The sequence below is a fragment of the Phyllobates terribilis genome, unplaced genomic scaffold (assembly GCF_046119375.1).
Source record: "Phyllobates terribilis strain yellow unplaced genomic scaffold, ASM4611937v1 Scaffold_11__3_contigs__length_659146591, whole genome shotgun sequence".
NCBI classification, from domain to species: Eukaryota; Metazoa; Chordata; class Amphibia; order Anura; family Dendrobatidae; genus Phyllobates; species Phyllobates terribilis.
This window is the reverse complement of record NW_027362771.1, coordinates 637,167,467-637,191,666: the sequence shown is the minus strand read 5'-3', so window position 1 is coordinate 637,191,666 and position 24,200 is coordinate 637,167,467. Positions and strand designations below refer to the sequence as shown.

The window sequence follows — 24,200 nt, the reverse complement described above, 5'->3', positions numbered from 1 at the left end:
ACCAGTTACCTCCGGCACTCCGTTAATGCCCACCATTCAGACTGGGTGGATCTCCTACCATGGGCCGAGTTCTCTTACAACAATCACGAGAGCGAATCTTCTTCTAAATCCCCGTTTTTTGTAGTCTTCTGTCAGCATCCTCGGATCCCTTTTCCTGTCTCCACCTCTGTGGACAACCCGGCCGCGGAATCTCTCGTTAGCAAATTTTCCTCCATTTGGGAGAGTACCCGATCCGCACTCCTTCAGTCGTCCGAGCGGATGAAGAGACACGCCGACAAAAAATGCCTGGATTCCCCACAATTTCGTCCCGGAGATAAAGTCTGGCTCTCATCCAAATATGTCCGGCTCAAGATTCCTTCCTATAAGTTAGGGCCTCGGTTCATCGGCCCACTGGAGGTTATCAAACAGATCAACCCGGTGGCCTATAAATTGAAACTCCCGGCCAACTTACGGATCCCTAACTCCTTCCATGTATCTCTTCTCAAACCCGTGGTACTTAACTCCTTTTCCAAGTCTACAGGTACGCCTCCTGCTCCGGTTTCTGCTGAAGACGAGTTTGAGGTAGAGAACATTCTGGCCACCAAAAGGGTAAGAGGAAAGACCTTTTTTCTAGTGGATTGGAAGGGGTTTGGTCCTGAGGAGAGAACATGGGAGCCCCAGGAGAACATCCATGCCCCTCTCATCCTTGCTAAATTTCTGTCTGGCCTAAAAAAGGGGGGACCTAAAGGGGGGGTACTGTAGCGTCGGCGTCCCTGCCTCCTGCTAGGCAGGGACGCTGTTCCCCTCACCTCTCTGCTCCGTGCCCGGCGGCTTCCTCCCGCTCTGCTTGCAGCGCCCGCTCTCCCCCGGTCACTGTGCTTAGGCCTTGCGCGCACGCGCTCCCCCTCTCTTAAAGGGGCCGCGCGCGTTGCCCTAAGGAGTCCCCGGCCAATGTCCGGAGGATCCCTCCATATATAAGGCACCTCCTCCAAAATGGAGGTGCCCGAGCAATGTTGTTGCACTGTTCACTACTCTGCTTCAGCCCTCAGGTCCCGTTGCCTGTTACCTGCCTGTTACCTGCCTGTTACCTGCCAGTTACCTGCCAGTTACCTGCCTGTTGCCTGCCAGTTGCCTGCCAGTTTCCTGCCAGTTTGCTGCCTGATTCCTGCCTGTCATCCGCTTTCCTGCTTGCTAGACTGAGGTCCGACGGTCTGCCTTCCGACACCTGTCAGTCTGTCTATGGACCAGCTTGCCCGCTCACCTGGGAGCGCTCACCTGCTACCTGTCTGCTAGCCTACCTGGAGGCTCCGCCGTCACGTGCTGTGACCACCTGCCAGTCCAGAGACTCTTGCCTGCTCACCTGGGAGAGCTCATCTGCTACCTGCCTGTTAGCCTACCTGGATGCTCCGCCGTCACGTGCCGTGACCACCTGCCAGTCCAGAGACTCTTGCCCGCTCACCTGGGAGCGCTCTTCTGCTACCTGCCTGTTAGCCTACCTGGAGGCTCCGCCGTCACATGCTGTGACCACCTGCTTATCCTGAGACTCTCGTCTGCTCACCTGGGAGCACTCATCTGCCATCTGCCTGCTAGCCTACCTGGAGGCTCAGCCGTAACAGGTCGTACCTGCCCGTTTACCCAGAGACTGTCCCGGTCACTTGCTGTGACCTCCTGCCCGTTTACCCAGAGACTGTCCCGGTCACTTGCTGTGACCTCCTGCCCGTTTACCCAGAGACTGTCCCGGTCACTTGCTGTGACCTCCTGCCCGTTTACCCAGAGACTGCCCCAGTCACTTGCCGTGACCTCCTGCCCGTTTACCCAGAGACTGTCCCGGTCTTCTGCTGTGACTGCTTGCCTCTCTTCCCTGGTCGCCACCCGCTTCCTTACGAGGACCACTCCCTTGTATAAGTTGCTCAGAGGTTCCGCCTCCCAGACCCGTTACACACTCTACAGGAGAGCGAGAGGACCCCACTGATCATAAGAGCTTACACTCTACAGGAGAGAGAGGACCCCACTGACCATAAGAGCTTACACTCTGCAGGAGAGAGAGAACCCTACTGACCATAAAAGCTTACAGTATAAAGGAGAGAGAGGACCCCACTGACCATAAGAGCTTACACTCTGCAGGAGAGAGAGGACCCCACTGACCAAAAGAGCTTACACTCTACAGGAGAGAGAGAACCCCACTGACAATAAGAGCTTACACTCTACAGGAGAGAGAGAGGACCCCACTGACCATAAGAGCTTACAGTATAAAAGGAGAGAGAGGACCCTGCTGACCATAAGAGCTTACTCTCTAGGGGTGAGTGAGGTCCTCCCTGACCATAGAAGCGTACACTCTACTGGAAAGAGAGAGGACCCTGCTGACCATAAGAGCTTACTCTCTAGGGGTGAGTGAGGACCTCCCTGACCATAGAAGCGTACACTCTACAGGAGAGAGAGAGGACCCCGCTGACCATAAGAGCTTGCACTCTACAGGGGAGAGAGAGAGAATCTCGCTGACCCTAAGAGCTTATACTCTATGGTAGAGACAGAGAGGACCCCACTGATCTTAAGAGCTAACACTCTAAAGGGGAGAGAGGATCCCGCTGACCATAGAAATGTACACTCTACAGAGTTGAGAGAGGATCCCGCTGACTATAGAAATGTACACTCTACAGAGGTGAGAGAGGACCCCTCTGACCATAAGAGGTTACTCTCTGCAGAGAGGGAGGACCTCTCTGACCATAAGAGCTTACACTCTACAGCAGACAGAGAAAGAACCCCACCGTTCATAAGAACTTACACTCAATAGGAGAAAGAGGACCCCGCTGAACATAAGAGCTTATACTCTATGGTAGAGAGAGCAAGGTCCCCACTGACCATAAGAGCTTACACTCTACAGGAGAGAGAGAGGACCCCACTGATCATAAGAGCTTACACTCTACAGGAAAGAGAGAACCCCACTGATCATAAGAGCTTACACTATACAGGAGAGAAAGGACACTGCTGATCATAAGAGCTTAAACTTTACAGGAAGTTTCTTAAGCATTCCTCACATGTATTAAACTTGTCAAACAGTCGCAAATCATGCACACGGGAGTGATTCAAACATATCACCGAGTATTCTGAAGATACTCGGTACTGACCCGAGCATACTCGCCGAAAGGGTTAACTGAACATACTCGCTCATCACTAGTAATAACCATGATTTCACTAGTTGCATCAAGTATTGACATCAAACACATGAAATACCTGGACCGCCTAGGGTTTTGTTGACTGTGACATTTGATTTTATGTTAAAAATATGTCTAAGCCAATAGAATTGTCCAAAAAGTTAATACAAGAATATTGCCTTCACGAATAGAGACTTTAAGATACAAAGGAATTGAATGATCCAAGAGATACAGAGGGAAGCAGAAGTCCCATAGGAACGCCAAACATGGCAGAAAGAGGAAGCTTTATCCAAATTCCCGGGGGGAGCCGGAAGCCAAAAACGATCAAGCGACAGCAAAGAACTGTACTTACAGCAAGATTTGGTGGAAATAGGCACTAAGGTTTCAGTTAGTGGCATATTCAATGCAGAAAGTGTCCATCTTGAACTACAATACATTACCTCTACTGACCCAAAAGCACAAGAAATCCACTCTAATGTGCCTAAAACAGTATAAAGAAGCCACAGATGATTTGGAATTCTGTTTTAAGGAGCAATGAAACAAAAAATGAACACTTTGGGAGGTTAGGACATAAAGGTCTTTAAGTCAAATAATAGAGGGTTAGTTTAACCTCAAAAAGTGTACCAGAATCAATAAAGAGAAAATATATTCAAGCATTGTGGATTAATGACTGGACATTATTTATCTGTATAGCATATAGCGAATGATTTTCCAGGTGACCAGTTTATGAACTGTTCCTTGTACGGCTTTTTTAATGTCCTCATTTCTCAGACTGTATATAATGGGGTTGATCAAAGGAGTAAAGACGGTATATAGCAGGGATAGGATCTTACTTACGGTGAGTGTGAGACCCTTTGTTGGGACAACATAAATACTAAACAGAGTCCCATAGAATATGGAGACCACAGTGAGGTGGGAGCTACAGGTGGAGAAGGCTTTCTGTCTTCCCGTATTGGAAGGGATCCGTAAGACTGTTACAACTATATAAGTATAAGACACAGCAATGATTGTGGCTGGAATAAAGACCGCTGGAGTGCCTAATAAATAAATCTCCAAGTGTATAATAAAGGTGTCAGAACAGGCAAGGTCTATCAACGGGACAAAGTCGCAAAATAAATGGTCAATGACATTGGGTCCACAAAAGTTTAGATTTGCTATTGTAATGGTGTAAATAAAAATCAGTGAAAATCCGAACAAAAAACAAAAGATAGTTAATATCACACAATATCCACTGGTCATAATAGATGTATAACGGAGGGGGTTACAGACGGCCACATATCTGTCATAAGACATCACAGCAAGAAGAAGACATTTAAATGTTTCTAAGACACCAAAAAAATAACATTGAGTGATACAGTCAACAAAGGTCACGCTCTCCCCATTATTCAATAGAACATAGAGCAGTTTGGGGACAATGTCTGTGGGTAACAAGATGTCAGTGATGGACAGCTGTGAGATGAAGAAGTACATTGGGGTGTGGAGGTTCTTGCTGGTGGACACCAGGATGATGATCAGGAGATTCCCAAATATTATCATAAAATAAACCATAAGGAACAAACAGAAGAGGAGAAGTCTTTCACCATGACTGACTTGAAATCCTAAGAGTAAGAATTCAGTAACTGATGTCTTGTTGTTCTCCTGTTTTTAGACCAAAGAAAGAAGTATGGCAGGTGTTAAAAAAACAAAAAGAAATAACTTTTATCAATAATTCTAGAACTTGTCTCAATATATATTCTGTAGACAACATAAGTATGTTTCGTACAATGTATTTTGTACTATACCGCCAGTTAATATAATTGCATACTGAAAAAGTGATGTAAAAATGTAGAACTAATCAATGAAACCTAAATTAGAAAAAAATAAGTTTAACAAGGTTGTGCAAATGAAACAGGCTTGATTTAGGATTTTCTGTTACCGAAAATAATTGTCATAATTGTGAATGAGGTCGTTTTTGCCATGTGCACAAATTTCCTTTAATATCTACAGGAAAATAACAGAAATGTCTACAACATATCTGCATCTGGACATTCCTTAAGTTATACTTTTCTCTATACTCATCCGGTTTGCAGGTACCTGCAACATCGTTATACCCTGACAAGGTGCCTCTTGAATAAAGCTAATTGATAATCTCTAAATAAAGGGGTTTTGGGTCTGATTCAAAGCTCCCGTAAGTGAATTAATTCTTCAGATTTGTTGCATACATTTCTGTTCTTCGTCTGTTCATCTGAATCAGGTTCACAGAAATCAATACTCGACCGTCAGTGACAATCCTTTTTATAAGTATGGGAAGATTTTCAGTTGAAAAAATGTTTGCAACCAATCTGTCTCTATTATAAATAAAGAAGGTAAAATCCGGTGCCAGATGCGATAAATCCTTTTATTCCAACAATAAAAATCACAGCATGTCCCTAGGAGGGGAACAACTGGACGCGTTTCGAGGACACAGCCCCTTAATCGTCAGTATACAAATGAATTAAAAAACAACACATTTATAATAAAAACTGTGACCACCCCTAAACATGTGTGATAGATTAGTATACAAATTAGGATATTAACTCCTACTTAGACAAGACAAGTCTATTATAAATAGTTTCTTTCTTCGATCGTAAAGTGCTACACAGAACAAATAAGAAGTTATCATGTAAAAACAAAAGAGATGATGAATCTACACTGACAAGCCATTGTTATATAAACGAAAATGTAAATGTAACCTAAATTTTTTAGATTAGCAAACATATCAGACATCCATCAAATGTCATTGTCACAGATACATATTTTTCCTTCTATACATCAATATGTCCATTTCTTCGAATCTTGAATTTTGATTGTCAGACCCTTATGATCTTTAAGTCGTTCCTGGGTTTTAGTACACTTTTGTTACTCACATCAGATACTTCTTTGTTCTTGACATTCATCTTCACATTATTTTCCTCTAGTTGCTCTAGGGAGATTAATAATAATGTAAGGCAGAAGTTTATTCATCTTCCATGACACAGAAAAGTGAGGAATTATCTGTGGATATTTATGCACAAAATGAAGACGAGCTGCCAGGTGGAATAACTCCCTGGAGATGACTTTGTTTATGCCTTATAAATCTCTAGCGTCCTGCTCAATGGATGAAAATAATAAGACATTTTGAAGTCATCAGTGACTTTTTAGAAAACCACTGTAATTTTTTTTTTTTTCATTTAGAAAATAGAAATTATATTTATGGTAGAAATTATCAATTATTTTGACAAATATTTAAAAAAAAAATGATTAGCAGTGAATCACATTACTGCAAAGCCTCCAATTGCCCCAAAAGTAGTATGTAACACTTTGAGGTCTCCAACCCCCATTGAATTCTTCAACATAAAAACAGCCTTAGTACTGATAAAGAGACCTCTTAAAAGAAATGGATGTTAACTTTGGAAGCAATCATCATATTTAAGAACAGAGCATACTGACTGTTGTTTCATGTTTAAAATTAACAAAATGATCCAAAAATTATCCCTTAGTCATTTGTGATCAGACAGACTGTTATGGATCCGGGTGGTGGAACCTCTGTGCCGCGGTGCAAGGAGGGACTCAGAGGGGCGTAACTAAGTATCAACTCAGACCGACCCTGGTCATACGGCAGCTAATGACTCCGTGACCAGTGAGGGACCGAGCAGAGGGACCAGGGGCTACTCTGGGGACGACCTTGTAAAAGAGCAGGTGGCTCCCACGGGTCAGCGGACTGGGACTGACAGGTATAGAGAATGGACACAACAAGCAGGCAGAAGTCTCTGGATAGTTGACAGGTGGTCACGGCACGTGATGGCAGGGCAGGTAGAAGTCTCTAGGTAACAGACAGGTAGTCACAGCGAGTGACAGCAGGAGCCTCGAGGTAGGCTACGACAAGTGAAGGCCAAGCAGGCTGAAGTCTCTAGGTTAGCAGGTGGGTGGTCACAGCAAGTGATGGCAGAGCCTACAGGTAGGCTAGCAGGTAACAGGCAGGAAACAGGCGAGTGCTCCCAGGTGAGCGGGCTAGCAGGTACGGCAGGTTGCAGGCAGGAAACTAGCAGGTGCTTCCTGGTAAGCAGGCGGACTTGCCAATAGATAGACTCGCGAGTTGAACGGAAGGCAGACTGTCGGGCTGGAGAGTAGTCAGACTGGTGGACTGGAACAGTAGTCAGGCTGGCAACTGGACCTGAGGGCTGAAGCAGAGGTAAGGATGCTGTGCATCAACTTTTGCTCGGCACCTCCATTTTAGAGGAGGTGCCTTATATTTGGGAGGACCCTCGGCTATTGGCCGGGGACTCCTTAGGACGGTGCGCGCGGCCCCTTTAAGAGAGAGGGCGCGCGCGCCCTAAGCACAGTGCCGGGAAGCTGCGCACGCCTGCAGCAGCAGGAAGAGGAGTGCAGGAGTATGCCGCGCGGGGAGCGGAGTGGTGAGAGGGACGGCATCTCTGCCTAGCAAGGGGCAGAGACGCCGATGCTACACAGACCATTATGTATAGAATGCTGACTCAAGCTGATGGTGTCGCTGTCAGAGGTAACATCACTCTGCTGTGATTGAGAGGAGTGCTATATCACAAATTCCAAAATGCCCTTTGCTTCCTCTCTATTACTATAGAAGGACTGGAGCTAGCAGGTTTTTTTCCCTTGCGAGAAGGTATTGCCACTTCATGTGTTGTTAGAGAGCTGTAGCTCCAATTTGATATGCTTTGAGAAATCTATGACTAATTTTATTTGAATTGCAAAAGATTTGTTGGCTAGCAATGGGGAAATGGAATTTCCACACCCGAAATGACTGCACATTGGACTCGCTACCACCATGACCAGAGTTTTTAGGGCATGTAGAGCCTCCTCCAAAAAAAAAGCAGCAATGATTTCTCCTGTTCCTTAACTGACTATAGAAGAAGTAGACCTGCCTTTGGAAAATCTTTTTGATGGATATGAGCTCCTCTCTTTATTAATAACACTACTACCCCCCTCCACTGACTTCGCCTCTTTATTATCTCAATCTTCTTCTCAAGTCCTGTCCTCCACAAAATCATCATCAACATGATCCTGACTCAGCAGACAGTTGTTTCAGAGCAGGAAATATCTTTAGTGCCTTGCTTTCCCTCTTGATTCTCACATATAGATTTGCCCTTACTCAGTGTATCTACAAACATGTCAGCTGTCACCACTAGATTACTAGTTCCCCTGCCGCCATGTTGTCCACCTTCATCTAAAACAAATCTGTTCGTATCAAACACAAATTGGATAAAGTTGTTGTGAAATACTTTTCTTAGCACTCAGAATGCGGTGGTATAGCAAAGTTGGGGTAAAAGAGAGCCAGAAAGAGAGAGAGAGGCCAGAATTCCTCTGAGAAGAGTCTGCACAGAACTGCAAATATCAGTGGTTGCCATGGACAATAGCTGTTTTTTTTTACCGAGCTGGGACTAGCTCAGTCGTGTATGACAAGCCAGGGTCTGTTCTGTTCAGTTAGCGCCTGGACAAGGCTAGGGATTTATGATTATGAGTTTGTTTTGGTGCTGTGCAACTCATTGAAAGCAATAAAAATCCCATTTGTTTGGACAGAAACTGCATTTCCTGTGTGTACGCTGCCTAAGGCCTTATACCTAATGCCTAACACAGAGAGTGCATCCATACAATACATTTCTTTCAACATTATAATTAGTTACTTTAGTGATCTGAATAAGAACTTTTCATACTAGATATGAGTGGAAAGATTTCCAGAAGATTGAGTTGAGGTTGAATTTCTTAACATTTGCAGTTTCAAGCAAATTTGAATATTTTGAGAATTTTTTTGCGTCTCTCAAAAATTATTATTATTATTATTATTTATTATTATAGCGCCATTTATTCCATGGCACTTTACATGTGAAAAAGGGGTATAATACAAGAACAATTACAATAATCTTGAACACAATCTGACAGCGACTGGTACAGGAAGAGCAAGGACCCTGCCCACGAGGGCTCACAATCTACAAAAATAAAAGCCAGGCACCATGTCACACACTACTGAAGCATCAAAGCGTAGGCAAGCATCATTTTGTATTGCTGAAAAGGGTTCCCCATAATGCCCTAAATCTATGAAATCTTACAGATTATTATACCTTGCGGTGGTGGTCAGTAACAGGGCCATCACAGATCAGTAGTTGCCAGTGGAGCACAGTTTTCACAGCTCAAACATTTTCCATTTCCTGACTCACTGTAAGCCTCTCTCTTCCATGGAGTGTAAGCTCCTATGGTCAGCAGGTTTCTCTCTCTCCCTTGCTTGTAGAGTGTCCTCTCTTATGGCCAGCAAGGTCCTCTCACTCTCTTCACCTGCATCTTAAAAACATCTCCAGAATCCGACCTTTTCTCACCATTGAAACTCCAGAAACTCATACTGTCGCTCTTAATCACTCTCGTCTGGGCTACTGCAACTCTTCTCTGATCGGTCTGTCTCTAAATAAACTCTCTCCTCTCCAATCCATCCTGAATGTGGCAGCCAGGTTCATATTTCTGTCCAGCCGCTTCACCGATGCCTCCTTCTTGTGGCAGTCATTACACTGGTTGCCCATTCGCTACCGTGTCCAATATAAACTCATCGCTCTCACCCACAAAGCTCTTCACAGTTCTGCACCCCCTTACATCTCCTCTCTGTCTATCGCCCTACATGTGCCCTCAGTTCTACAAATGACCTAAGACTAACATCCCCCATAATCCGAACCTCGCATCTCCATCTCCAAGACTTCTCTCGTGCTGCACCAGTTCTCTGGAATGCTCTACCCCAGACATTCCGACTGATGCCTAGCCACCACGTCTTCAAGCGTGCTTTAAAAACCCATCTCTTTAAACAAGCCTACCACCTCGACTACTCAGTAAACTAACTTTCCCCTGTTCCCTCCTTCTAAATACTATTCAGAATCTGCCCCCTACTGTTCTTCTGTCTCCACACCCTCCATGCACACTATAACTGCACTCGATACTTGAATATTGCACTTAAACATACAGGCTGATTACCGGATCAAGCAGCTTTATATGAAAATCCCTACTTATTATTGCCAGACCTGAAATAACGAGCACTTTTCATCTATTGTGTCCCCTCATTTCCTTGTAGATTGTAAGCAGTGAGCAGGGACCTCACTCCTAATGTAACTGTTTAAACTGTGTTACCTTGTATTGAATTTATTGTCTATATATGTCCTCACTTAATTATAAAGTGCTGGGGAATATGTTGGCGCTTTATAAATAAAATTGTTATTTTTATTTCTTTCTTGGGTCACCAGGAAATTGGATCGCTACCTAAAATTAAAGCCATGTTTGTAAAGGTCCTTCATTGCCTACTAAATGCATACCTTTCTGGCAGTACTTAGTTCAGAAGCTATAGATCATCCATCTCTGAAGTTTTAATCGGAAGTGCAATTGGTGGACACTGAACTTCAAACTCTTATGCCTGTCTTTTGTTTTTCCCACCCGCCGACAGCTTTCAGTCTTTGACTAACAGGTTACTCTTCTCTCTTCCACAGCTTGAGATTCAGCGCAGACACCAAATCATTGATCAGGGTTGTTATATCAGAGGAGGTGTCACATGCACACATGCCTAGAAATAGCCAGCTTACAGATCTGAGCATGCACCACCTCTTCTGATGAGAGAATTCCAGGTAGTAATTCTGCACAGGTGCCAAATCAATGTTCATATTTGTCTCAATATAGGGAGAGGTGCGAGTGCAGATCGTTATGTTGGGTTCTGCAAAGTCAATAGGAGTGCAATCGCCACTTTCTCTGATAAGATGACCCCGGGCAATGATTCGGTGCCTGCGCAAAATCTAGGGCAGGGGAAGCGAGAAAAGTCTACTGTCAGTGCAGTCGGGGAAATTAAGATACATGTACTTGCGATTAAAACTTCAGAAATGGATTTCTGTATAATTTCCAAGCTAAATACTACAAGAAAGGTATACATTTTGTTAACGTTAAAGGGACTATACAAAAATGCCTTTAGTTAGGGGTCTAATTTACTGGTGACAGGTTATTTTTAAATGATATGAGTGCCGAGAAGCCTGCCCAGTTGTACCTGAGGTCATGTAAGCCTACTCTGGCTGTTTCAATGTTCTGCATTGGGTATAATCTGCAGAAATAAAAACTCCCTGTGTAGCACCGTGAGAAACAGGTGTAGGTGAGTTGAAGGGTTGGTCGCTCGATGGTCAATCCAGGCAGTTAGTGTAAAAAACTTCCACTTTATTGTAACGCATTTTGCAGTAAATTGGAAGTTTTTTACACTTACCACCTGGATTAACATTTGTCAGGGGTAGAACGCTCATCCACCACACTCCCCTTTCCATTACTTGTTATGTCCTCTTGCCTTCACCTGTTGTCCGTGGTATTATACAGGGAGCGCCTTTTGTTTTCTATTTCTCCATATTATACAAATTGTAGAACATTGCAACAGCCAGAGAAGTCTCACATGATATCAGGCATCCTGAGGAAGGAAACGAGGTGCAATATATTGGAAGATTTTCACACTTACCACCTGGATTAACCTTTATCAGCGACAGTGCCCGAGATCAATCGCAATGTGTATAATGCCATATTTAAATTGCATCTGCCTTTTTAGGATATTTGCTGGATTCAGCTAATTCCTAAACATTCTGTGCAAATTTACTGTACATTGAACTATTTTGCTCTTTTCTAATTGTCAGCACTGTTGATTGCAGTTTTGATATCTTGGGATAAACAAAAGGAAATGTCTTTGTACAGTAAGTTGTCCCCAAACTTGAGAAGGATTCATTAAACACCATATATTAAATGGGTTGCCCACTACTGTTACAACCCCTTCTTTATCTAAATGTTTGACCCCTATAAAATAAAAAAGCTTATACTTATTTCCTGTCCTGGCACCGTTTCAACAGTGTCGGCGCCATTTCAGCAGTGTCGGCACTCATATTCCCGGGTCTACCGTGCGGTTGCTCTGACACATGAGCCTGGGACCCAATCAGCGCCGGCTTCACTGTTCATGCCTTCGGATGTATTGAACATGATGAGGAAATCAGGGCTGATCTCTCACTTCTTCTTCATGTTCAATTTGTACAAAGGTGGGGACAGTGACGCTGATGCTGAACTTCATAAGACAACCAAGCAGGCAATGACTGGGGCCATCAGCAGACACCCAGCTGCTATAATAACCCACTTGTGCTTTGCGATGGGCTGATGTTAGCCAGTGAGCATGAGCCCTAGCTAGTTAAATGTCACTGTAATAGATTGACAATGGCATTTAATTGGTTAACAGTAGGGGGCAAAATCCCAATTTTTTTTCATCTGCTAAATAAAAAATATATATACTGTATATATATACATGTTTGGTATCTCTGTAATCATATGGACCTGTAGAATCAGATCACCAGGTCAATTTTACCGTGTAGTGAACATGGTAAATATAAAAGCCCCACAAAAAATGGTAAATTTCATTTTTTAGCAATTTCAACGCACTTAGGATTTTTTTCCCACTTTCACTGGCAAACAGGTGAATAATTGTGGGCAGCACTTTATGCCAGCCTTGATTATTAGAGGCAAGTCCTGGCTGTAGCAATTAACTGCTGGGTATAAGGCAAACTCACCCCATGAAATCGTTTCATTAACCTGCTTTTGACTGGCTCCAAACATATCAGGCAGGGTTAAAAATGAAATTCTTCTGGAAGGGGTGAAATGCAAATATAATTTAACCCTTCAAATAAAAGCAACACAGATATATTATTGAGGCCATCAGATAATGGTGGAGGACTGGCTGTGATGAACGTAGAATTCAACCGAAATCTGAATTTCGATATTGATGGATGATGAAACATATCAAGACCTAAGTCATGATCCCATTTGAAAATGTTCAAAGTTTTTTTTAAAAAAAATCCCTAGAAGAGGGAGTGAAGAGTGGCTCTATAACGGAAAAACTTGCAGAGGATCTATATATGGACTTACCAGTTGTTCCATTCTTTCATTCCTTCTCTAAATTACATAAAAACTGCTTCCCCCACCACTGAGACTAATAAATGAAACTCATACCAGGTACATTTTCAACACCCATATGCTAAGCCATCATAAACCTTAAGTGCATAAAAATTAATAAAAGCCACTCCCTAGAAATTCAGATAATTAATGGAGAAAACTTGAGTGTTTGAAGCTTAAAAACAATAAAGTTTATTTGAAATCAATTTAAAAACTCCTTAAGGAGTATAAAACAGGACAATAAGTGATAAGGAGCACAAAGGAAAAAAGGGTATATCCACATAAGGATGAGTAGAAGTGGGAGGCGGGACAAACATATACAGTTACAGTTTATTCTTACCCACAATGTAAGAGTAAAACAAACCCTCATGCTAGTTCAAGTGCTGGAATCCCCGATGCGCATTTCGGATACCTATCTTTTAGCTTTCTCAAGAAGAAATGAGGTTGAAGTGCACCGCAGAACCTTTTCAACAATTGATTGCGTCATATGGTCAATGGCCCACCAATGCGATTCAACTCGTGGCACGTGCGCAGATCACCGCACGCCAGGCCCACTTTATTGTTTTTAAGCTTCCAACACTTCTGTTTCCTCCTTTAATTATCTGAGACCAATAGTAGCTGGAGTAGGCAAACTTGGTGAAAAATTGGGTTACTCCGTTGATCCTAGCAGGGTATATCAGAGATACCAAGCATGTGACTGCCTCTTTGGATGGTGTGGAGTGGAGGGAACACTATTGTAGTCTCCTATGATGTCATAGGACCTTATCCTTCCATTCCACATGATCTGTCTCTGTCAGGCATTTCTTATTAGTTGACCAGATATAGTAAATACACCAATGCATTTAAAGCATTTTTATTAATTGCAGTTGATTTTCTACTCAAGCAATTTTTCTTTACTTTCGACAAAAGTTTTTTTCACAGCAAAAGGGAGGTTCAATAGTGACAAAATGTTCCCCTAATATTTTTATGGCAAAATGGGAAGAATTTTTCTTTTTTTCTGAAGATAATCCTTTTTTCCACCAATATCGGGTGGTTGGGTCGCTACAGTATATAGATGACCTGCTATTGTAATGTTGGGAAATCAGGCAGAGGTCATGGATTTCATCTACTATTTTAATAAAAACATATGAATTTGAGATTTACTACCAACCTTATTAGTGTTTGTATCAACTATTTAAATATTAATTTGGTAATAAAAAAACAGGAATATAAATAACCTGTGGCAATTAATTCTACATTACTAGGAACATTGCTCCATCCAACACATGTTAATTAAAATGTTCCTGTTGGGGAACAGATCAGAGTCAAATGAAGTAGCAGCAAAACAAACACATTTATTGAGAAAACTACAATAACCTGTATTAATGTAAAAATTCGAAAATATCCCAGCTGGACCATACCGAGAGCCAACTAGACAGTTGACAATATGGACAGGAACACTATAATCAATGAAAATAACTAAACAGATATGTCTTCAGAACCATTCTCTGACTTAACATTTGTTACAAAATGTAGTCCTCAGTTCACACACATTAAGAAAATAGTTAAAAAATACATTCCTATGTTGTATCAAGAAAAACATTTGAAAGCTATTTTGGATAAATCTATTAATTTTGTAGCAAAAAGAGCATCTACATTTCTATTGATAGAGACTGGGGTCTGTATATTAACGCGCTCCTGACATATCATGTAGGAGCTGGCATTGATAGGAGACTGATTTTCTCTTGTATAATACTTTATTTTCAGACAATCGCAAGTTCAAGTCCCCTAAGGGGACTAATAAATACAGTAAAAGTGAAAAAAAATGTTTCTAAAAATAAGAAAAAGAAAAAATATATATATGAAAGTTCAATTCACCGCTCTTTTGCTCATTAAAATAAAACAATTAAAAGAAAAGTTAAAAATACACACATATTGTATGACTGCATTCATAAAACTCTGATCTCTCAAAATGTAAAATTAATTAATCTGATTGGTAAAATGCATTAATGAGAAATAATAAAAATGCCAGAATTCCGGGTTTTTTTTGGGTCACTGTAACAGCTGCGATCAAAGCATCATGTCTACCCCAAAATGATATCAGTAAAAAAAGTCAACTCAGCATAGAAAATAATCCCTTAACCCGAAAAATGAAAATGGTATGGGTCTCAGAAAATGGCAACACAATAAATGTTTTTTTTTATTTTCTAATATTTATTTTTTAAACACTGACAAGTCCATTTGGCCATATATTACAATTAAGGACTTATATCTGAAACTCATTTGTGACTTTTAACTCTTGTATGAATTTTTTCAATTTGTATTTCTGATCTACAGTAAAGAATTTTATTACGACACAAGTCCTACTGCTAGATCTTCTCTTTCCTTCCATTCACCTTGCTGTGCTCCAAGTGCTCTTTGCATAGGACCTTCCTGACCTGCATGATATGGAAATATAGGTCAGTTAGCTTTGTATTCAAACATCTATATACCATCCACCGTTATTTGTTAACGCCGGTGACAGAGACCAGAGACAATCATGCTAAAGATGGACTGTGGCAACCTGTGGACCATGGCTTTTTGATTGCTAACCGGGCTAACGTTTTCACACAATAATTCAAAAAAGTCAGTATCAAATGGTTTTATTAAGTTTTCATATAATGAAAAAAAAAATTTAACAAAACAACAAAAAAAACAATAAATATTCACTTGCAAAGGACATTTCTGAATTTTATTTTCATTGATGTTTTTTTTAAATTTAGTAGCTTAATAATTGAAAAAAAATAGAATTAAAATATAAACATAAGATACCGGACATTTCTTAAAAAATAAAAGTGCCTAGAATAAACACGGGGAACACGTTTGAATTGTGAAGAATAATCGCTACAAAGAGGCAGTTATGGAGGAAGTTAGTGAGATTTCCTTAGCACCAACTGTGTAATACTGGACAGCTTCAATGAATTAGGGTGATCAATGAGTGGAACAGGCGGCCACGAGAGGTGGTGAGTTCAATGGACGTCTTCACACAGAGGCTGGACAGACATCTGTCTGAGATGGTTTAGTGAATCCTGTTTTGAGCCGGGGGTTGAACCAGATGACCCAGGAGGTCCCTTCCAACTCTACCATTCTATGATTCTATGATAATTCGCAGATTAAGGATGATTCTGTGCTGAACTAGTGACATTAGATGATTTCCACTTTGCAGCAATGTAATCTGTGACACCAAATGTGTTTTTAGTAGTTTTTATTCTTAGGACTCATGCATGCCGCATAGTAAAGTATGGAAGATCATGGAGGCATGAAGGCAGCCTGATACTCTTGCAGATGCATGGCTGTATGTACTGTATGCAGATATTCAATATGAGCTTTTTTTATATGTGATCTATACTGTAAATATATATATATATATATACTTTTAAAATAATGATGAACTCCTGTAACATCTTTTTATCATTTATTAGGTGTATTTAGATGGCATAAAATATTAGCTGTAAACAAGTTTTACAAGAGTATAAACTATCCATTACAGTTGTCTTGAACTTAAAGGGGTTGTCCACCTTTCTGGACATTTTTTTTCACTTAAATACCTGTGATGGGGGCTAAAAATATTTTTTGCAATTGGGTGTCATTAAAAGTTTTGCACCATTCTCCTCCCCTCTGCTCTGTATTACACTGTCTTTTTTTGCCTGCAGAACAAGTTAACGGGTTTTCCTCATTATCTTTATTTTAATAGATGTGCTGTGGACATGATTTTTTGGCATTTACCATTATAAAGATATGTCTGGTTCTCCTCCCCTACTTGTTAGTAGACCTTTCCTCACAGACTGAATAGCTCTGCAGTAAATAAAATGGCTGCAGGTGGAGGAACATCTGACCAGACTTGTCCATCGGTCTCCTGTGATAATATCAGTTGGTGCAACTGATATCCGATAAAAGGTGTCTTATTACCAAGGTGCCACACATGAAACATCTCATGATGCGTAAAACTAGTGAGGTGTCTCAAGACCTCCAGAACCTTATTGTTGCAAAACATACTATTGGTATTAATTAAAGAAGAATTTCTAAACTACTGAAGCTTCCAGTGAGCACTGTTGGGCCCATAATCTGGAAATGTAAAAAACATAATTTCACCATAAACCATTAGTGTTGAGCGAGCATGCTCGACAGTGCTCGGTACTCACCCGAGCATCTCACTACTCGGGATGGTCGGCGAGCACTGAGCATTTCTGGGCTACTCGGGCGGGAGCTCGGGTCTCCGCCCTGCACATTTGGCGCTCTTTACAGATCCATTGAACATGCAGGGATTGCCAGCCAGTCACTGTAATGCCGCAGCCATGTTGGTTGTGGGCATTACAGTGATTGGCTGGCCGCACAGCATCACCTTGAGTATTTAAAACCGGGCACCGCCATCATGGACACAGTTGCTCCAGATGAGACAGTGTAGGGAGAGTGCTGCTGAGCTAGGGAGAGATTTATACTGCGAAATAGTTAGTGTAGGGTCTCTAAAGCCTGCAAAATCAAACAAACAGTCCTTCTCAGGACTAATATCCATCCCAGATATCAGGCAGGCAGGGTTTATAGGAGATGCAGTGGTAATACCAACAAACACTGCATTACAGTCATATGTGCAGCTGCAGCTCAAATTGCTATACTTAGCCCCAGGTCTCAGGGGCAAGGTAAAATCTTTTTTTTTTTAATCTAAATCCTCTTTTTTTTTTTTCCTCAGTCAGACTGTACAAATACCCATCTTATTAACCTTTTGGTATCCCCCCCAAAAAAAAAATAAAAATTGAGTGTGTCTGTGAGTGTCCAGACACAAATATATCTGTTTAAAAGAGTCTGGTTTCAGCCAGATAACTAGAACTGTGGTTTCAGTTTCGTTTTTGAACGTTTTATTGTGAGCCCGTAAAAGTGGCTTAATACCTCTGACCACGTTGTTGACAGCAGTGACCTTCCTGGGGAAATCCCCATGCTGTCCCCATGTCAATTGAGCACTGTCACTCTCGTTTTGGACACTTTTTAGGCTTTCTACAGACTGCCGGGGGTGCCGCTGCAAAAATGCTCGGGTCTCCCATAGACTAACATTAGGCTCGTTGCTCCGGTCGAGCACCCGAGTATCACGGTGAGCTCGGCCCAAGCTTCGAGCACCCAAGCATTTTAGAGCTCGCTCAACACTATGAACCAGCCACGACCAGAAGCTCCCTGCAAGATTTCAGAGGAGTGAAAATAATAACCAGAAAAATTGTCCAAAAGCCAAGGACGACCTGTGTAGAGCTTCAAAAAAACCTGGAATCAGCTTGTACAATTGTAAATTATAAGTAATGCACTCAACCCCCATGGCATGTATGCACGTTCACAACACAAGACACCATTAATTAACAAAAAGAATATTCAAGCACATTTACAGTTTGCTCAACAACATTTAGACAAGCCTGTGAAACTGGGAGAATACAGTCTGGTCAGATGAGAACAAAATTGAACTCTTTGGATGCCATAATACCCACCATGTTTGGAGGCCAAAAGACACTGCATATCACCCCAAAAAGTATTATAAATTATCAGAAAAGTTTGGTTGGAACATCATAGTGTCAGGCTGTTTTTCAGCATACCGCAAACATTAAAGAATTTAAATAAGAATGAATGGACAAATGTACGGAGACATTATTGCTAAAAATAAGCTGCCATCTACCAGGATGATGAAGATGAAATGACGGTGGACATTTCAGCAAGACAATGATCCCAAACACACAGCCAAGGAAACTCTCAAATGGTTAAAGAGAAAGAAAATAAACCTGTCAGAATGGCCGACCCGATCACCAGACCTGATTCCAATAGAAAATTTATGGAAGGAACTAAACCTCTGAGTTATAGAAGGAGCCCACTGAACCTTCAGGATTTGAAGAGTATTTGTGTGGAAGAGTAGGACAAAATCACACCTGAGAAATGCATGCGACTAGTTTCTCCATACAGGAGGCTTCATCACCAACAAAGGCTTTCGTACGAAGCATTAAATACATTTCAGTAAATGTATACTTGTTCCCTGAGTCATTTTTAATTTTTTCACATAATTTATGGACATATATGGTTTGATTTCTTTGCCTGTGTGGATTGGATGGGATATTACCAACATCAGGTGAGAATTTCATGTCAATAGCAGTTTTAGAAATACCTTTACTTAGAAATAAAATTTGGTGAAGTGTTTAATACTTATTTCAACCTCTGTATGTATGTATATATATATATATATATATATATATATATATATATATATTTACAGTACAGAGCAAAAGTTTGGACACACCTTCTCATATAAAGATTTTTCTGAATTTTCATGACTTTGAAAATTGTCCATTCACACTGAAGTCATCAAAACTATGAATTACCACATGTGGAATTATATACTTAACAAAAAAGTGTGAAACAACTGAAAATATGTCTTATATTCTAGTTTCTTCAAAGTAGCCACCTTTTGCTTTGATGACTGCTTTGCACACTCTAGACATTCTCTTGATGAGCTTCAAGAGGTAGTAACCGGAAATGGTCTTCCAACAATCTTGAAGGAGTTCCCAGAGATGCTTAGCACTTGTTGGCCCTTTTGCCTTCATTCTGCGGTCCAGCTCACCCCAAACCATCTCGATTGGGTTCAGGTCTGGTGACTGTGGAGGCCAGGTCATCTGGCGTAGCACCCAATCACTCTCCTTCTTGGTCAAATAGCCGTTACACAGCCTGGAGGTGTGTTTGGGGTCATTGTCCTGTTGAAAAATAAATGATGGTCCAACTAAACGTAAACCGGATGGAATAGCATGCCGCTGCAAGATGCTGTGGTAGCCATGCTGGTTCAGTATGCCTTCAATTTTGAAAAAATCCCCAACAGTGTCACCAGCAAAGCACCCCCACACCATCACACCTCCTCCTCCATGCTTCACAGTGGGAACCAGGCATGTAGAGTCCATCCGTTCACCTTTTCTGGGTCACACAAAGACACGGTGGTTGGAACCAAAGATCTCAAATTTGGACTCATCAGACCAAAGCACAGATTTCCATTGGTGTAATGTCCATTCCTTGTGTTCTTTAGCCCAAAAAAGTTTCTTCTGCTTGTTGCCTGTCCTTAGCAGTGGTTTCCTAGCAGCTATTTTACCATGAAGGCCTGCTGCACAAAGTCTCCTCTTAAGAGTTGTTGAAGAGATGCGTCTGCTGCTAGAACTCTGTGTGGCATTGACCTGGTCTCTAATCTGAGCTGCTGTTAACCTGCAATTTCTGAGGCTGGTGACTCGGATAAACTTAACCTCAGAAGCAGAGGTGACTCTTGGTCTTCCTTTCCTGGGGCGGTCCTCATGTGAGCCTGTTTCTTTGTAGCGCTTGATGGTTTTTGTAACTGCACTTGGGGACACTTTCAAAGTTTTCCAAATTTTTCGGACTGACTGACTCTCATTTCTTAAAGTAATGATGGCCACTTGTTTTTCTTTACTTAGCTGCTATTTTCTTGCCATAATACAAATTCTAACAGTCTATTCAGTAGGACTATCAGCTGTGTTTCTGCACAACACAACTGATGGTCCCAACCCCATTTATAAGGCAAGAAATACCACTTATTAAACCTGACAGGGCACACCTGTGAAGTGAAAACCATTTCCGGTGACTACCTCTTGAAGATCATCAAGAGAATGCCAAGAGTGTGCAAAGCAATCATCAAAGCAAAAGGTGGCTACTTTGAAGAACCTAGAATATAAGACATATTTTCAGTTGTTTCACACTTTTTTGTTAAGTATATAATTCCACATGTGTTAATTCATAATTGTGATGCCTTCAGTGTGAATGTACAATTTTCAAAGTCATGAAAATACAGAAAAATATTTAAATGAGAAGGTGTGTCCAAACTTTTGGTCTGTACTGTATATATATATTGTGGTAGATCGCTCACTCGGCTGCACACGGAGGTAGACACAGGTATGCCATCTCTTTAAATCTTTGGTTAGTTTATTAAAAGTGTGACATCAACCAACCTTTAGTCCATAAAAATAAACACAGCCCGCTGCTCAAAACAGGAAGAACAAGAGTTCAGCAACTCCACATGGTTCATGAAAAAACACAAGCTCCCTTCTGGAGCTTTCTTCTCCTGACATTAAACTCTGAATGCCTCAGCTGGCCGAATATTTAAACTCCCCCAGACCACACCCTGAGGCGGAGAGATATGGTGAATAACCTCCCACCCTACACAATGGTCATTCACAAAAAATCACTCCCTTTACTATGGAATTAACCCCTCTCAACAAATAACATGCTGGAGGAAACTTAATGGTTTTAGTTCACTGATGTCAACAGCCTCAGGGAAACATATCTCCTCTCCAGCACTTTGCCAGTGACTTTGTCACAATATATACATATACACAAACACAAGTCACAGCCATAAGAGTTGGAACACTTGAAATTGTTCAAGAAAATGAAGTATTTCTCCCAGAAAATTATTGCAATTACACATGTTGTTTTATACCTACACCTGATGACTTATGTTCAATACAATTATATTGGGCTCCTTACACTCTTACTGCTTATAGCTAATATTTTATGCCCTCTAAATACACTTAATGAACAAATGAGGGGTTGTCCAATTTCATCTTTATTTTATAAGTGTGTTCAGGACATGATTTAATATAAATAATAGTTTAATATCTAAGCATTACAGGTTCTCCTCCTTCCTCACAGCTCTTCTGCCGATGCTGATGGCAGTGCAAATTGTGTTTAAATTGGAAAAGGCAAATCTGATGATGTGCTCCTCTATCGCCAGACATTGTGTGGAAAGGAGCACCTTAAAATCTGTAAGTAAGCAGAAGAACCTGCAACCTAATAAGTTACAAAATCACATTCCCCACACACTTATTAAAATATAGATTAAATGGACAACCCTGTAATGCTAAATAGACCATCATAAAAATTGTCTTACAGATCCTACAACATTCGATTCTAGTTGGACTTTGTGTGGTTTGTGATTTTGCTCACATTAGTAATGAAATACATCAGATTATTATGTCAGATGAAATTACACCATGCCAATAAGTCAGTTCTTTAATGATCTGCAAAACCCCCCCTTTTCAACCTATCAATAATACGGGGGTTACGTGTTTCCATAGCCTTGTAGACCTTATCCTTATCATCATCGCTCCAGTAACTAATATACTCATAGAGCTGCCTCATCTTCTCCTGGGTGGTGGGTTTGCTTCGCACAGTGTTATATTGCTCACGAATTAATAGATCCTGAGAGCAAAGATCATCTAGAACAGGGTCCACCATATCAATCATGATGATCAGATCTCTACGATGATAATCCAAAAAGTGATTGTTAGGATGTCGGGAAGGTCCAGGTGCATCTGCAATGGAAAGATGACTTTATCAAAACACTCATCTATTATCTGTATGTTTAATCATATTTATTCTGCTATATATCCAAACTGAAAAAGTTAAGCAAAAACCCAACTGGTCCTTCTCCCACCCTGTATAAGTCCATATATATTAGAAACATTTACATCAGACTCAGCTAAATCTTTAACAGTGATTCTTAGCTATTAAAGATGCAAACAATAAAAAACAAGCATGTAACCAAGAAATGGCACCGCTCACCAAAGATAATTATTCCTAAAGAATAGTGATGGGCGAACCCGAATGGTAAAGTTCGGGGTCCGTACTGAACACCTACTGTTCGGGCTTGGACCTCAAACACTAACTTCCTCAGGAAGTCGGTGATACTGTTCGGGCTCTGGTTCAGGTGTTTCCCGCAAAGAAAAAACAGGCTCTGATCGGCGGTAATTGCATTACTGCCGTCAGAGCGCTGTGACAGGTACTGCTACCACCATCAGCTTGTGCCTCCTACCATAAGAAACAGTGACCGCAGGCACAGTTGGATGGGAGCAGTAGGCTCCCATCCGCTGGAGTCTATGCTCTGCTAAAAGTATAAAAAAAATGTTCAAATAAAAATAAAACACATTATACTCACCTACACCTTGTCCCCGATATTCGCCGGCCTGCAAAAAAACCCAAAACACCATATTCTCACCCTACAGCTAAGCCCCGAAGCCTATGATCACCTGTAATAAAGGTAAAATAATATTGCAACCTCATCCTCACCTTTCCACCGCAGTCCAAATAACGAGGGTCCCACGAAGATCTGAAGAACAGAGCGGGCACATTGTAAAACTCAATGTATTTCTGGCAAATGAGGTCAGCGCATGCGTAGTGAGTATTTTCCAACACTTGCAATGAGTTTATTTTTTATTTTTTGCAGGGGCTGCAAACATCGGGGACAAGGTGTAGGTGAGTATAATATGTTTTCATTTTTTTTACATTTTTTTATTAATTTTAACATTTTTTTTTTTACTTTCAGCAGACCACAGACGCCGGCGAATGGGAGACTACTGCTCCCATCCAATGGTGCCTGCGCTTGCTGTTTCCGATGGTAGGAGGCGCCGGCTGGTGTGGTAGTAGTACCGTCAGCCGGCGCCTATGACCCAAGGTAAGCTATTTACCGCCGGGTCACTGCCACAGCGCTCTGACCGCGGTAATGCAATTACTGCTGACCAGAGCCTGTGGTTCCTGCACTGTCATGCAAGTGGCAGCACGGGAAACCAGGAATATTCGGCTCCCTCTTTCAAATAAATGGGGTCCGTGATCCGGTTCGGGGGTCGGGTACTGTTCTGGTACCCGAGCACATTACTTCTAAAGAATGGTCATAAGAAGTTTTAAGAAACAGCTACAGCTGACTGGACATATCTATAATTTCCCTGAAGGTGAAAATTGTCTCCTGACCCCAGCGTGAGCATCAGCAGCAGATTTCAGGACAATATCTCTCTCTCTTTGAATTTATCACCATCTGTTTGTCTTTCCAGCTTTATTTCTGACTTGCACCACTAAATTTGTTTCCCTTATTGACTTTCCAGTTTTGGCCTTTTGCTGCTGATTACCCTTCTGTGGCTCAGTACTGATGCATCACACTGCCAACCAAGAACTATTCTGAAGGTCTTTAACTGGATATCTGATCAAACCTCCTAGTGGAAGTCCATGGTGAAGAACAAGAAGCATCCTACACCTTACTTTAGTCATCAATCAACCCATTGTAGTACAAGGTTCCATTCTTTTTTGGAAAGC

At 41.5% G+C, this 24,200-nt stretch overlaps 2 protein-coding genes across 5 annotated transcripts in view; both read right to left on the bottom strand.

The window, feature by feature from the left end:
* Positions 1-3,812: 3,812 nt before the first annotated feature.
* On the bottom strand, positions 3,813-4,766 carry LOC141167567 (olfactory receptor 5G9-like). The gene has a single exon (XM_073654957.1). The coding sequence runs from the start codon at positions 4,677-4,679 to the stop codon at positions 3,813-3,815; it is 867 nt and encodes a 288-aa protein (XP_073511058.1). The 5' UTR covers positions 4,680-4,766.
* Positions 4,767-20,877: 16,111 nt separating this feature from the next.
* The window catches only part of LOC141167153 (uncharacterized), a 174,892-nt gene continuing 171,569 nt past the window's right edge, over positions 20,878-24,200 (bottom strand). For 3 of the 4 annotated variants that reach the window (XM_073654543.1, XM_073654546.1, XM_073654545.1), the window contains one exon: positions 20,878-22,429. In XM_073654543.1, coding sequence (XP_073510644.1) covers positions 22,128-22,429 — 302 coding nt within the window. In that variant the 3' untranslated portion in view covers positions 20,878-22,127. Of the gene's footprint in view, positions 22,430-23,183; positions 23,224-24,200 lie in introns of all 4 variants that reach the window. The other variant, XM_073654544.1, reaches the window with a different exon arrangement.